This window comes from Sapajus apella, unplaced genomic scaffold (assembly GCF_009761245.1).
Source record: "Sapajus apella isolate SASKATOON/1434 unplaced genomic scaffold, GSC_monkey_1.0 scaffold19, whole genome shotgun sequence".
Taxonomy (NCBI): Eukaryota; Metazoa; Chordata; class Mammalia; order Primates; family Cebidae; genus Sapajus; species Sapajus apella.
The window spans coordinates 18,380,213-18,394,318 of NW_022436959.1; the positions used below are offsets into that span (position 1 = coordinate 18,380,213).

At 36.5% G+C, this 14,106-nt stretch overlaps 1 protein-coding gene across 1 annotated transcript in view; it reads right to left on the minus strand.

The window, feature by feature from the left end:
• Positions 1-446: 446 nt before the first annotated feature.
• Positions 447-14,106, minus strand: part of HDAC9 (histone deacetylase 9) — an 898,499-nt gene continuing 884,839 nt past the window's right edge. The window contains exon 28 of the mRNA XM_032286709.1: positions 447-3,484. Coding sequence (XP_032142600.1) covers positions 3,445-3,484 — 40 coding nt within the window. The 3' untranslated portion in view covers positions 447-3,444. The remainder of the gene's footprint in view (positions 3,485-14,106) is intronic.

Genomic DNA, 14,106 nt, shown 5'->3' on the forward strand with positions numbered 1-14,106 from the left:
GCCACTGTATTCCAGCCTGGCTGACACAGCGAGACTCTATCTTGAAAAAAAAAAAAAAAAAAAAAAGCTGATTGAAGAGGAATGTTTTCCCAGGAGACTTTCCAAATGATCATTCTATTTTACTTCCATATGGAGTCCGAAAAGAAACCCAGTAAATCCACAAGGCTTTATAATTGACCTTTGGAAATAAAGCAGGACTAAACTATTAAGAGAGACCAGCCCTGTAATTTCTGAAGCCTTTGTGGGAGATGCCCTGCTTTCAAGGCCATCATGTTGTCAGTGAGAGGTTAGTGAGAGTGTCCTATAGGGTTGTAGGCAAAAACTAAAGGCAAGATTTCAATCCCCAGGATTGGTAATGGAAACGTGATTAGTAGTAGTTTTTTCATAAATATCACTATTTTCTCCAAAGCTGACTTCTATCTCCATTATTCATGTTATAAATTTTTAAAATATTTAAAGATAGTTCATCTCAAAATGTTCTTTCCATTTACTAAACAATGATAACATAACCTCTGGTTTTGAGTCCATTTTGTTTACTATTTAATAAAACTATCAGTGTTTTATAGTTTAATATATAGTCCCAAATAATTGGAAAAATTAATTTTTAAGCCATTTTTAGACCTATGTATGATATCTTATTAAACTCCTAGTATTATTTACTAGATTTATCAAAAACCATTGTTTTTATTCACCATGAGACTGTGAAGAAACCCTGTGATTTTCCTTCAAAGTAAGGATCAGAAAGAGATGCAAAATTGATAATGTGCTTTTAGCCTCTCATTCAGAACTATTGTGAGCAATAAAAATGAAATGTGTAAGTGAAGAAGAACTACACCAAGTGAAACTACCCTTTCAAAAAGTGCTAGTCTGTTTCAAAAGAAGTGTCCATATTTTGAAAGCCTCCATTCTGCCCCTCAGGGCTGTGCTACATCTTGTAACGGTACAATCAAAAAGCACTGGTATTCCATTCTTACAATTACATTCAGCTGCGAATAATCCTCTCCATAGTTTATTTGCTTCTCCAAGTATCTTAAAGACTCTAAGTGCAGCCAACTGGGTATGGTGTCATATGGGAGAATGTATGATTAATCCATTAATATGTCAAGTTTTAAATCTAAATAACCATGGAGATGTCCTAGTGATTTGGCTTTATCAGATTAATGGCTTGCCATAAACATGTGGCTAAACTGCTGTAGGAAACTTCAGTGGATGAGTATGTTTGCATTACACTGTTTTATTTTCTTAACATCATAAAAATATTTGGGAGAACTAAAGAGCAATGACAGTGATTTAATAATTATGAAGTTGATTTTAAAACTACACAATTATATTTCCAATTAAAACATGACTTTCCTTTTTAAAATGGGGAGAGTCTTTTGTTAAGTTTTTGGCTCCACTATTTTTTAAGTAAATATCTTCAAGCAATCACTGCACAATAACATAAGCTAGCAAATATGATTGGTATGAATTTCTCTGAAAATATGAAAATAAAATTTATAAAAAATTCATTACTACTATGAATCTAGATTGAATTTGCCCTTATGCAATGAAAGCAATTTTTACCTAATACTAAGTTACATTCCATTTCAGATTTCCTATTTCAAAGGGTGTCTCACATTTCTAAGATGTTAAACCAAGTATTGAGCCATTTTTGTATATGTAATAAAAGTCTTTAAAATTAAAATGGTAATCCTAAAAAAACCAAATGCATGAAAAATATGGTCTGACTGTATAACAAAGGGAGTTATATAATTCTACTTGAGTGAAATCTTTCATCTTTGATTTACAGGTTAGAGTCCTCTCTAACTAAAACCACATTGTTCCATATCTTTCATATCATGGCCTTCCCTAAAACCTTGTTTTAATTAAGGTTTCTTTTAGATTTCTGAATAAAAGCATGACAATCTTCACTTATGGCTTTAATATATCCTTTGAGTTAGAAAAATATATAAAAAAGAAACACCAACTCTTTCAAAAGCATTGTCAGATATTAAATACTGTGAGCAATTCTACTTCAATATCTTTACGTGTTTGAGTTACACGTTGAAATAGAGTTTTAGGAGGTAGGAGGATAACCTACTTATATTTAGTAAGTTGCTTTTAATCTCAGAAATAAATGTTCTCTATTTTTAACCTTTGACACTAAGGCAACTTGTTTAAAGTTTGTTTTATTCATTTTCTTCACATGAAGGCACAACTTCTAGGTTAAGTCAGTTCAAGGTGAGTACAAATAAGCAGTGCCTTCATTAACATATTTCAAACACATAGAAAATTTAGCAACGTTGCTTAAGTGATATTCATCTCAATGGCTTCACAGTTAAAAAAAAAATACAATCAGACCAAACAACTGTGTTAACTTGGAAAGTAAACAAAATAAACTAAACAGTCAAGGCCCTCAAGTGATAGGGGAGATTATGGGTAATCTTCAGTTTTTCTAAAAGAAGGAATAAATGATGAAAGGTAAGAAGAAAGGAATTGATGGAAGGCAGAAAAAGAAAGGTGAGTGAATACGTCCTTGATAGATTTGGAACAAATTAAGACCATCTTTGAAAAGTTATGTGCTTCTTAAAGACACTGAAAATGCTTGGTGGAACATTTGCTCAGACCTACTGTCATAAGAACAAGGAATGTATGTGGCGCTTGGAGGTGGGGAACTTTATTCTCCAACACAATTGCAAATTGACTGTATTTGAGAGCATAAAGATGTTAGGGACATTTTTCTAAAAAAAAAAAAAGAGTAATATAAAATATTGCACCATTACAAACAGTGTATGAAGTTCCTTTGGCATTTGGACTTTGAGATACAGTGTGGTTCATTCCACTGAAAAAAAGCCTCATCTTAGTTCTTCCATCTTGAACTCTTGCTAGGAAGAGTTGAACTGTGTGTTAAAACAAAGTTAAGAAAAAAAAAAAAAAAAAAGGAAAAAACCAACCAAACAAGAAACACTACAGTTTGTATAGAATTGCTATCCATTGAAGCAAATCTTGTAAACAACTTAAGACTGTTTGAAAAAGAAAATTAACCCCCAAAAAGCTGATCAGAATGTCAGGAATGAGTATGTTTCAGGTTTTGCCCAAAATTTCACTGTCTGTCATAGCATCTGAAATTAACAATATCTAGTGCTGTAATGAATGTTTCTACTTCAAACCTGGTGTCTAGGAGTGGGTCACCCAGCATATTAAAAGCATGCTGGAAGCAGTTTCTTCCAATCGTGGTTTACTGTAACTCTAGAATCACAGCGGTTACAGTTAAGGAATCTTTAATGCCCTTTCAAGTCTATCCAAAGAACAAGTGAAGCTGCTGTTCAGAATTTTGTGCCCAGTGTTTATGTTCCATTGAATCTGTGCCACCCAGGCAGCAGTCAAGACATGTCTGAGGGTGCTGGGGTTGGGGGATACACAATGATGTCACACACAGGAAATATCAGAGGGGGACTTGGCACTTCACAAGGCTGGTTCCTCTTCCATAGGCTCACCAGCAGTTCTGTAAAAATAAACAGGCAATCAGAATACGGCATAAGAGTACACAATGACATTGTAGATTTTCATGCATAATCAAAGCTGATTTTTCAGCTCTCTCTGATGTTTATTTGTGTTATTCAGTTATCCATAAATAGAATTTCTTTCCTAGGAAGTATAAACAAATGTCAAGGGGAAAAACATTTTCGATCCAAGCAATCATTGGAAATGTTCCTGCTTATATTAAAACATGTCAGAATATTTTATAACTCTAGATTCCAAAAGATACCTGTTTTGTGTCGAGTAAAGTTCAATAATTTATTGAAAAAATTAACTATGATATTTTATTTTAGGAGCAATTGCAGTGATTTCCTATGGAACGAGTTTGCTAATGAGAGCAAAGGACCCAGCTAGCTTCTGGAGGAGACTCATTAGAGCTCTGGTTTTTGCTTCTGTTCTTTCATAACTGGATTGGCTGCCTGCCGAAGGCATTTCAAATCAAATTCTGAATTTGATTAGCAAATCGTTGCTACAGACCCAATATTTTTACAAGAAATGCACTCTGGTAGTGTGTAAATAGTTTTTATTCGGCATCATCTGTGGGGTGTTCTGAGTAGGCAAAACCAAAACTAATTGCTTGAAAATTTATACTTGAGATTTAACCTTAATTTAGTAACACTTCGAGGGTGTTTTAAGGCAAACTTTTAGAATGACTTTTAATTTAGTCAAAAGAATAAATTGCAACAGGAATCCAAATACATGAGGTAGTTAGACTGTGATGGAAAGATTACTGGATTTGAGATGCCGGAGAATCAAGTTTGCGTCTGAGCTCTGTGACCTGTTAATTTTGCAACTGCTGATTTAACTACACTTTTGTGAAGCTGTGGTTTCAGGTGTAAACCATGAAAAAATGACATTCCTTATAGAATCAGGGAAGGTTAAAAACTAAAGGAGGTAAAATTGACCTGTAAACAATAAATACTATGAGACATTGCTTAATACTTTAGATTTGTCCTTTTGCTGTCTAACATGCATAAAATCGTGTTGCCACACAAATGCAGAGTTATGCCTTTGCTACCAGATGGAAACAATATTTGGACGATGCTTCTCTCTAGGTAGTGGAATCATAGTGAGTGGTTTTCATTTTCTTCTTCATAATGTTTATCTATTTGCCAGGATTCTATAATGAATTACTTTCATATTAGGAAAAAAATGCTATGTTTAAGCCATAGCTGTTTATGCAAACAAGTGAAATATTTGGCTATGTTATTTTACCGATTTATAAGAAAAAAAGTCAAGATTTCAATGCAACTCCAAATAAATGTGTTGGCAAATAAAGCAGTAGTTTAGCACTTATATAAGAAATCTAAAACATGAAAAGAAAGATTTTATCCATAGGTTGGTAACTAAAAATTTTTAAAGCATCCTTTAAAAAATAAAGAATGGGAATCATTAAGTCTTCATTATTTATAGTTATCAAAAAAGAAAATTCTAAAAGAGTCTGTGTGGAATACTAAAAAATGCTGCTTCTTAACATGTTATAGACTGTCCTGGAGTCTCGGGGATAAGGAGGTTGTGAGAAAGTGTTTAGAGGTGGTACATAAGATACATGAATCATAGTTCATAAAAGTCTTTTCTGTCGGAAATGATCAGCATTCAAAGAAGAAAACTTTTAAATTAAGGAAAACATTTAAGTTTGAAACTAATTCACATATAAATATACAGCCTTATTTACATCTGAGAATATGTGAATAATACAGTTATAGAACTCAAACTGGGTATTCTAATGGAGACCGAATTTTCCTATTTCTAACCCAAGCTGCAGCAGGATAATCTTTTTCCCCAAATCCAGGATTCAGTGTGCCTGGAGTTCCAGAGACAGTGGGATATGTCTCAAAGGTCACAGATGTAAGGAATTCACATGTCTCCGTGGTAGAGGATCTGTGAATTTTCCACATGTCCAACGTAGGCTTAAAGGATGTGGGCAGGCTGTCTATACTTCAGCCCACTTACTGGCAAAAGTTAAGTCTCTCTGGTTGAAACAGGGCAACTTAGGTACAATAGAAAGCTTTCCATAAGATGCTTCTCAACCTTTTGCTCTCTTTAAAATCATGCTATATTGACATCTTTTTTATTTTTGGAAATAGACCACTTATAGCTGCCTACCTTCTATCAAACCATCGACATAAACACACAACTAACCAATTTTCTCCCTTTCTTTCCTTTTTTTTTTTTTTTTTGAGATGGAGTCTCACTCTGTTGCCCAGGCTGGATTGCAGTGGCACAATCTCAATTAATTGTAGCTGCAGCCTCTAGAGCTCAAGCCATTCTCTTGCCTCAATCTCCTGAATAGTTGAGACTACAGGCATGTGCCACCATGCCTGGCTAATTAAAAAACATACATAGATGGGTTCTCGCTATGTTGCCCTGGCTGGTTTTGAACTCCTGGGTTCAAGAGATCCACCTGCTTTAGCCTTCCAAAATGCTGGGATTACAGGAGTGAGCCACCATGTCCAGCCTCAATTCTCCCCAGCATCTTGCAGCATAGAAATGTTAGTAGCATAGCAAGTTGGAAAATATCCTGGATTTCAAGGTAGATGTTCTGGGATCAAGTCCCAGCTCTTCTACTTTCTAAAATTTGACTTTGATCATTTCTTTTCACTCTTTTTTCTCTATTCTTGCCTTCTTGTTTTATTTCATTGAGTTGATCTTCAATCTCTGATATCCTTTCTTTTGCTTGGTCAATTCGGCTACTGAAATTTGTGTATGCTTCGTGAAGTTCTCGTGCTGTGTTTTTCAGCTCAATCAAGTCGTTTATATGCTTCTCTAAGCTGTTTATTCTAGTTAGCATCTCATCTAACCTTTTTTCTAGGTTCTTAGTTTCTTGGCATTGGGTTAGTACATGTTCTTTTAGCTCTGATAAGTTTGTTATCACCTACCTTCTAAAGCCTGTTTCTGTCAACTCATCAGATTCATTCTCCATTCATCTTTGATCCCTAGCTGGTGAGGAGTTGTGATCCTTTGGAAGAGGAGACACATTCTAGTTTTTGGTGCTTTCATCATTTTTGCACTGGTTTCTTCCCATCTTACTGGCTTTATCTAACTGTGGTCTTTGTAGTTGGTGACTTTTGGATGGGGTCTCTGAGTGGACATCCTTTTTGTTGATGTTGAAGCTATTTCTTTCTGTTTCTCAGTTTTCCTTCTAACAGTCAGGTCCCTCTGCTGCAGGACTGCTGGAGGTCCACTCCAGACCCTGCTTGCTAGGGGATCACCCATGGGGGCTGCAGAACAGTAAGGGTTGCTGCCGGTTTCTTCTTCTGCTGCAGCAGAACTGCAGAAACCCAGGAAGGTCGGCTTTATTTTATAAGTTCCTGACATGCCGCTGCCTTTTTTCAGAGATTCCCTGCCCGGCACAGAGTAGTCTAGTCACAGTCTGCCAGCAGAGGCATTGCTGAGCTGCTGCAGGGTCTGCACAGCTGCTGTGTGAACTGCCTTGGTATTGGCAAACTGCCTCGGTAGTTGCGAATGCCCTTCCCCCAACTGAGCTGGACCATCCTGGGTCCAGCTGCGCTTACTGTGAAATTCTCAATCCAGAGCTTTTCAGATTACTTGTTTTTGTGAGGGTGGTACCTTCCACGTCAGATCACCTGGCTCCCTGCCTCAGCCCTCTCCCTTTCAATTGAATGGGCAGCTCTGTCTCCCAGGCATTCCAGGCACCAGTGGAAATGGTCACCCAGATTTGTGTGAGTTTCTGCGCGCCTACCCACAGTACCAGACATGCTGAAAACTTGTGGCCCTTTTCGGCCTGGGAATCTCCTGGTCGGTGGGCAGTGAAAACTTGTTTGGAAATGCAGTGGGCACTCACCCTCTGTGTTGTTATTGCTGAGAACTGCACTCCGAGCTGTTCCTATTCAGGCATCTTGGATCGCCACACATAGCAATATTAACCTTAAATGTAAGTGGGCTAAATGCCCCAATCCAAAGACAGAGACTGGCAAATTGGATAAAAAGTCAAGACCCATGGATGTGCTGTATTCAGAAAACCCATCTCACATGCAAGGACACACATAGGCTCAAAATAAAGGGATGGAGGAAGATTTATGAAGCAAATGGTGAGCAACATAAAGCAGGAGTTGCAATCCTAGATTCTGATAAAATGGACTTAAACCAACTCAAAAGCTAGCAGAAGACAAGAAATAACTAAGATCAGAGCAGAGCTGAAGGAGATAGAGACACAGAAAACTCTTCAAAAAATCAATAAATCCAGGAGCTGGTTTTTTTTTAAAAGATCAACAAAATAGAGAGACCACTAGCTGGATTAATAAAAAAGAAAAGGGAGAAGAATCAAATAGATGGAATAAAAAACGAAAAAGGGGCTATCACCATTGATTCCACAGAAATACCAACTATCATCAGAGATTACTACAAACAACTCTATGCACACAAACCAGTAAACCTGTAAGAAATGGATAAATTCCTGGACACTTGCACCCTCCCAAGCCTAAACCAGAAAGAAGCTGAAACCTTGAACAGACCAATAACCAGGGCTGAAGTTGAGGCAGCAATTAATAGCCTACCAACCAAAAAAAGTCCAGGTCAAGATGGGTTCACAGCTGAATTCTACCAGACAAACAAAAAGGAGCTAGTACCATTTCAAACAAAACAAAAAGAGGCAATCCTTCCCAAATCATTTTATGAGACCAACATCATCCTGATACCAAAACCCAGCAGAGATTCAACAAAAAAAGAAAACTTCAGGCCAATATCCATGACGAACACAGATGCAAAAATCTTCAATAAAATACTGGCAAACCATTGCAACAGCACATCAAAAAGCTTATCCACGACGATGAAGTAGGCCTCATCCCAGGGATGCAAGGCTTGTTCAACACACGCAAATTTAGAAAGATAATCCACCACGTAAACAGAACCAAAGACAAAACCCACATGATTATCTCAATAGATGCAGAGAAGGCCTTTGACAAAATTCGACAGACCTTTATACTAAAAACTTTCAAGAAACTAGGTATTGAAGGAACACATCTCAAAATAATAAAAGCAATTTATGACAAACCCACAGCCAATATCATACTGAATGGACAAAAACTAGAAGCATTCCCTTTGAAATCCGACACTAGACAAGGATGCTCTCTCTCACCACTCGTATTCAATATAGTATTGGAAGTTCTAGCCGGAGCAATTAGGCAAGAAAAAAAAAAGGGTATTCAATTGGGAAAAGTGGAAGTCAAATTGTCTCTATTTGCAGACAATATGATTGTATATTTAGAAGACCCTATTATCTCAGCCCCAAATATGCTTAAACTGATAAGCAACTTCAGCAAAGTCTCAGGATACAAAATCAATGTGCAGTAATCACAAGCATTTCTATACACCAATAACAGACTAACAGAGAGCCAAATCATGGGCAAACTCTCATTCACAATTGCTACAAAGAGAATAAAATACCTAGGAATACAACTAACAAAGGATGTAAAGGACCTCTTCAAGAAGAACTACAAACCACTGCTCAAGGAAATAACAGAGGAAACAAATAGATGAAGAAACATTCCATGTTCATGGTTAGAAAGAATCAATATTGTGAAAACGGCCATACTGCCCAAAGTAATTTATAGATTCAACTCTATCCCCATCAAGCTACCAATGACCTTCTTCACAGAACTAGAAAAAACCACCTTAAACTTCATATGGAACCAAAAGAGAGCCAGCATAGCCAAGACAATCCTAAGCAAAAAGAACAAAGCCAGAGGCATCACGCTACCTGATTTCAAACAATACTACAAGTCTACAGTAATCAAAACAGAGATACAGACCAATGGAACAGAACAGAGACCTTTGAGGCAACACCACACATCTACAACCATCTGATCTTTGACAAACCTGACAAAAACAAGCAATGGGGAAAGTATTCCCTGTTTAATAAATGCTGTTGGGAAAACTGGCCAGTCATGTGCAGAAATCAGAAACTGGACCCCTTCCTGACACCTTACATTAAAATTAACTCCAGAGGGATTAAAGACTTAAACATAAGACTGAACACCATAAAAACCCTAGAAGAAAATCTAGGCAAAACTATTCAGGACATAGGCATAGGCAAGGACTTCATGACTAAAACACCAAAAGCATTGGCAACAAAAGCCAAAATAGACAAATGGGACATAATTAAACTCCAGACCTTCTGTACAGCCAAAGAAACAATCATTAGAGGAACCAGCAACCTACAGAATGGGCAAAAATTTTTGCAATCTACCCATCTGACAAAGGGCTAATATCCAGAATCTACAAAGAACCAAAACAGATTTATAAGGAAAAAATAAACCATCCAAAAGTGGGTGAAGGATATGGACACTTTACAAAAGAACACAACGATGAGGCCAAGAAACATATGCAAAAATGCTCATCAACTGGTCATTAGAGAAATGCAAATCAAAACCACATTGAGATACCATCTCACACCAGTTAGAATGGCGATCATTAAAAAATCTGGAGACCGCAGATGCCGGAGAGGGTGTGGAGAAATAGGAACACTTTTACACTGTTGGTGGGAGTGTAAATTTATTCAACCATTGTGGAAGGCAGTGTGGCGCTTCCTCAAGGACCTAGAAATAGAAATTCCATTTGACCCAGCAATACCATTACTGGGTATATACCAAAAGGTTTATAAATCATTCTATTTTAAAGACACATGCACACATATGTTCATTGTAGCACTGTTTGCAATGGAAAAGACTTGGAACCAACCCAAATGCCCATCAATGATAGACTGGACAGGGAAAATGTGGCACATATACACCATGGAATACTATGTAGCCATAAAAAATGATGAGTTCGTGTCCTTTGTAGGGACATGGATGAATCTGGAAACCATAATTCTCAGCAAACTGACACAAGAACAGAAAATCAAAGACTGCATGTTCTCACTCATAGGCGGATGTTGAACAATGAGAACATATGGACACAGGGAGGGGAGCATCACACACTGGGGTCTGTTGTCGGGGACAAGGTGGGATAGTGGGTGGGTGGGAGGTTGGGGAGGGATAACATGGGGAGAAATGCCAGATGTAGGTGATGTGAGGGATGGAGGTAGCAAACCACATTGCCATGTGTGTACCTAAGCAACAATCCCTCATGATCTGCACTTGTATGCAAGAACCTAAAGTGCAATTAAAAAATAATAATAAAAATAAAAAAATTGACTTTGAGTGAGTCAATATCTCTAAATTGTCAATTTTATCTTTAAAATAGAAATAATAATCCCTTACCTGCCCTCAGCGTTACGAGAATTGAACGAATTAATGTAAGAAAACATAAGTTGTAAAGTGTGAAACAATTTTAAAATAACTGAATTATTTATATCTGCCACTAAGAGAATTTATAGTGTCTCTCTTCTCATATCCCTAGCTCTCAGCATAGGTAGCATTATCTTTATATAATCCCTGTCCCTTGGTCACTATTTTAAATGTCTGCATTATTTTATAAGATGATTTCTTTATGGAACATTTAGAAAGTAACCTTGTGAGGGATGACCCTTTAATGCCTGTGTTTGAAGGAATGAGAAGCAGTGCTATGAAAATCTGGGGCCTTCCCACTTCAGCCATCCCTGGATACATGCCTACTTCACCTTGATTAACAAAGACACAAGCTGGGGGAAGAAAAGACATGGAAGGAGGTGAAGATAGTAAGTTCAGAGATAACTACAAAATAAACCCAGCGAAGATAAATTTTAGTATAATGGTTTAACTAATTGAAAGATGTAAGCTTCCTCTCTAGCAAGTCAACATCACAGTGAACACATAGTTTTCCACCAATGAAAATCAAAGATTTCATATCCTAAAGAAGGATCAATTTAGTCCAACAATTATAAGATAGTTTACTAAAGTAAAAAACAAACGGGAAGTACTTTTATTTGAGAGATGATATACCATTAAAATAAATGCTCATATTCTTTCTTAAATCTTATTTCTTGAGATTAAAAAATAGCCTTTTTAAATTTATATTCATACTATTATTTAATAAGACATTTTCTCATTTTACTGATTTAACTGAATCCTTATTTCTTAATTCTACTCTTCCTCCTGAAAGGGAAGCAATACAATGCCTGCTGTATTATTTTATTTGCAGGTGTTCTTTACAGCTGTGTATTATTGTTTTGTGGATATATGTTTTTATTTTATGTAAATTTTATCTTTATACACATGTGCATAATTTTCTCTCTCAGTACTGTATTTATTAGATCCGTCAGGTAATTATGTTTATCTAGTTTGAAGCTGGTAACTTCTACGTGGCATCCCCATACTGTGCATCTACCACATTTTAACTATTCACTCTCCCAATAGTGGACTTGGGCTTGACTCCAACTCTCTACTCACCATTAATAAGCTATAGTGAACTTCCTAGTACACTTACTCTAGAGACTTCAGCTGAGAATGCCTTTGGTATACATTCCCAAGGTCAAAATTACCAGATTTTATGTTTTGTGTATATCAAATGGTACTAAATTAGTATGCACCCTAGCTGCCATAGTTTATCTTCCCAAAGCAGTGAGGTTCTAAAGCCCCACATCTCCGTCCATGCTAGCAATACTTAGTTTACTATTTTTTTCCATTGATTCTAGAAAAAGTTGCTGAGTGTGTACTGTGTGCCCTGGCTCTGTTCTAGGCACTAGGAATAGCGATGAACAAAAGAGACAAACATCACTGCTCTCATAGAATTCATATTCTACATTGACCTTATATTCTAATTGGATGTTTACCATCTAATGTATGTAAAGCAATATCTTGTTTTTTTTTACAATTTGCATTTCTTTGATAACTAATCAATGTGGACAAAGATCTGACTTTCAGTAAGCCACAAAAGCCAGAGCAAAAGACAGAGAATCAAATGACTTTCATAAGTATATGTCATAAGTAAGTCTGTTTATCTCACTGATGACTTCTTTATAAGTAAGTCTGTTTCTCACTGATGACTTCCTTGTCTTTCCAATAAAGATAATTACTAATTAAGGTAATGAACTAATTTTATATTAGTTTGCATTTTATGAATTATATTTTATGTCTGTCTTTCATTTCCTCATTCACTTTTTTTCATCTCCCCTCTCCAATGTTATACCATTTTGTATACATAGTAGGCATTCCATAAATACTTTTTGAAATGTTTATATACATATGTTGGGATGATTTCAATGCTCTTTAGAAGTATAATAATTTAAATCAAGAACAAAACAGAATTTGCAATATAAGAATTAAAAAATCCAGAAATATTCTCAGTACAAACTTTCTGTGTAACAATTCCACACCTAAATGTGTGATTGGAAATATATTCCCTCATAGCGCAAGGTTGTGCGGAATAAAAGCCAAACAAAAGCAAACATACACGCACACACTCAGACCTACCATAACAATACACTGGCTGCAAATTCTTGTAGGGAATTGACATAGATTTTCTAATAGTACCATTACTCAACCCTAGTTTGCCTTATTACTTCCTTTTCTCCACATTCACATTTTATTCTACAATACACAGTCACCTTCAACCAACTTCTTACTTTATTTCTCTCTTAGCTAATGGCATTATCATCCAGACTATTAATTTGGTCTTCTTTCTCTCTCCTTTCATTGATATTTAATGAATTACCAACTACCCACTATTTCTCAGCAATTTATCTACACTAGATTTCCTTCCTCTCAATTTTCTCTACCATCACTGATTGGCTTCTTTATCACAACTACCATAAGGATTTCTTGGCTGTCCCTTTAGTAGTATGCTGGCCCCTCCTCCATGATACTCTCTGTTCAATGTATAGACCTAACTTGCAGGTCTCTCTCTCTCTCCCTCTCTGTCTCTTTCTCTCTCTCTCTCCCTCTTTGTGAAAGCTTAATACTAAAAACAGGATATAACTCAAATTCCAATGGTAGCATTTTAATTCCCTTCCATTAAATTTTGCACCACGATCCTTTTCTACCCAGCCAGCTTATTCAACTCTGTGGCACCCCAGCTGCTCCGAGAGTCCCTTTCTTTTCCAAAGTTTGCAGTCATATAGTCTCTGAGCTTTTGCTCATCTGTTAATAACAAAATAGATCTTGAGTACCTAATTTGTATTAGGTAATATACTGCTATTAAAAAATAATGCTAAGTCAAAGGGATGCAGATTCTATGCATAAGGAGCTTACAGGAGGAAATATAAATTAAATCACATAAGCACACAAATCAATTATGTCATGTGGAATAATGCAGAAGTGTAAGGGAGACAGGAGAAAGTGTGGAGGACCTAATCTAATTTGGGGATTAATGGTCAGCAAACATTTTTCAAGAAGTGACAGTTCATCTGAAATCTACAGAATAAGAGAAAAAGAATGGGAGGGCCAATAAAGGGATGGTGGGAGAAGGTAGAGGACAAGATTAACATTCCAAACAGAAGGGAAGGCATGTGCCAAGGGAACCCTGATGGGGACATGAGTATGGCTTTTTGGAAGAAAACAGTAGCCACCATGAAATATCCTTCTATATCCACAATAAAAGGCTAAAATTATAAAGACTGATTATACCAAGTATAGGTGAGGCTATGATGCAATTGGAACTGTCATTTACTGCTCCTGGGAATGAAAAATGGCAAAGCCACTTAAAAAAACC